The 2,216-nt window shown below is 61.0% G+C and overlaps 1 protein-coding gene across 1 annotated transcript; it reads left to right on the forward strand.

Moving 5' to 3' along the window:
- Ivl (involucrin) lies at window positions 1-1,539 on the forward strand. Its single transcript, XM_045138008.1, has one exon. The coding sequence runs from the start codon at window positions 1-3 to the stop codon at window positions 1,537-1,539; it is 1,539 nt and encodes a 512-aa protein (XP_044993943.1).
- The last annotated feature ends 677 nt before the right edge of the window (window positions 1,540-2,216 follow it).

Raw genomic sequence — 2,216 nt, forward strand, 5'->3', positions numbered from 1 at the left:
ATGTCCCAGCAACACACACTGCCAGTGACTGTCCCCAAGACTGTCATTCAGGAACTCAAGACGGTGTCTCCTCCAGCCCATACCCAGCCGGAACAAACAAAGCAGCCCACTCTGCCACCTGCCTTGTGCCACCAGGGGTCCTCTGAGCTCCTGGAGAAGGGCCCCTCAGAACGCAAGGAGAAACACCCAAGCCCTCAGCACCAGTGCGAGCAGCTCCAGCAGCAGCAGGGGGAGCAGCAGGAAGAGGAGCTGTGCACAAAGCTGCCACAGGAGAAGGGGCTGCACGTGGGACAGTGCCAGGAGCCACAGGAGAAGGGGCTGCACCTGGGGCAGAGTCAGGAGCCACAGGAGAAGGGGCTGCACGTGGGGCAGAGTCAGGAGCCACAGGAGAAGGGGCTGCACGTGGGGCAGAGTCAGGAGCCACAGGAGAAGGGGCTGCACGTGGGACAGAGTCAGGAGCCACAGGAGAAGGGGCTGCACGTGGGACAGAGTCAGGAGCCACAGGAGAAGGGGCTGCACGTGGGACAGAGTCAGGAGCCACAGGAGAAGGGGCTGCACCTGGGACAGAGTCAGGAGCCACAGGAGAAGGGGCTGCACGTGGGACAGAGTCAGGAGCCACAGGAGAAGGGGCTGCACGTGGGACAGAGTCAGGAGCCACAGGAGAAGGGGCTGCACGTGGGACAGAGTCAGGAGCCACAGGAGAAGGGGCTGCACCTGGGACAGAGTCAGGAGCCACAGGAGAAGGGGCTGCACGTGGGGCAGTGCCAGGAGCCACAGGAACTCCATGTGAGACAACACCAGAAGCAGAAGCTTCAGGAACCAGAACTGCACCTGGGTCACCAGCGACAAGAGCCTCAGGAGCAGGAAGCAGTTCTGGGAGAGGAACAGCAGAAACCGGGGCAAGACCAAGAGCTATGCGTGGGACGGCAGGCCCAGAAGCCACAAGAGCAGGAGTGGAGACAGCAGCCACAGCGTGGGGAGTCGCAGGACCCTGAGCTGCAGCTGGGGCCATGGCAAGAGCACCGGGAGCCCCGAGATCAGGAGCTGCACGTCGGACAGCAGCAGAAGCAGAAGCAGAAACAGAAGCCACAGGAGCCCGAGCTGGACCTGGGTCGTAAGCACCGTCCGAAGCCGCAGGAGCCGAAGCTGGACCTGGGGCAGGACCAGAAGCCCCAGGAGGAGCCGGAACTGAACCTGGGACAGAAGCAAAAGCAACAGGCAGAGCGCGAGGAGCATCAGGACCCGGGACACTTGGATGAGCCGCTTACGCAAGGGCAGGAGTCCAGGGAGCAGCCGTTGCAGGGCGACTCGGAAGCAGAGGAGAGACCCTCGGAGGAGCAGCGTGGTCAAGAGCAGGCCGAGGGGGCCGAGCTGCCGGAGGGGAAGAGAGGGCGGCTGCCGGAGCCCCTGGAGCAACAGGAGAAGCGGCCGGAGCACGCTGCTTCCCCAGCCCCGGGGCAGGTCCAGGAAGCCCAGCCCGCCCAAGCACGAACAGAGGACTTCCTCTGTGCAGACAAGCAGCATCCTGAAGGGCAGTGACTGCCAAAATGCACGCAGCCCACCTCCAGCACCCCGGAGGCCCCTTGGAGCATGTCACAGGAGAAAGAGAGAGAGACAGCTGCCCCCACGTTCCTCACCACCCAGAGACCTGACCGCACCTGTCCATGAATCTCCCCGACGCTGGGCTCTTTCATATCTCCCCGTGGGGCTGAGAAGGAGGTTGCCCTTCCAGTGGGCTCAGAGCAAGCTTAGACGTATGCTGAGAGCCTCTTCCCGAGGGACTGTTGCTGACGCAGAGACTCTGAGTTCACCCCCGGTGTTAGGGCCAAGCCCGTGAATACGGACTGCAGTAAATAATAAATGCTCAAAGTCCCACAATTCGCTCCTTCCGTCAGCTTTTGCTTCTCTGTGAACTCAGCACCTAGAAACACAAGCACAGGCCAGTTCTCAAGGGAGTAAAGGCATCTTGACGCTTCCTGAATTGTGTTTCCCAAACCATCCAACATACTCAAAAGCCTGTGAAAAGCAACACATTTCAGGGCTGCAGAGATGGCTTAGCAGTTAAGCACTTGCCTATGAAGCCCAAGGACCCCAGTTCGAGGCTGGATTTCCCCAGGACCCACGTTAGCCAAGTGCACAGGGGGGCACACGCATCTGGAGTTTGTTTGCAGTGGCTGGAGGCTGTGGTGTGCCCATTCTCTCTCTCTTTCCCTTCT

Source organism: Jaculus jaculus, chromosome 19, assembly GCF_020740685.1.
Source record: "Jaculus jaculus isolate mJacJac1 chromosome 19, mJacJac1.mat.Y.cur, whole genome shotgun sequence".
Taxonomy (NCBI): Eukaryota; Metazoa; Chordata; class Mammalia; order Rodentia; family Dipodidae; genus Jaculus; species Jaculus jaculus.

Coding starts and splice junctions, on each gene's coding strand:
- Ivl (XM_045138008.1), top strand. CDS start 1: ATGTCCCAGCAACACACACTGCCAGTGACTGTCCCCAAGACTGTCATT.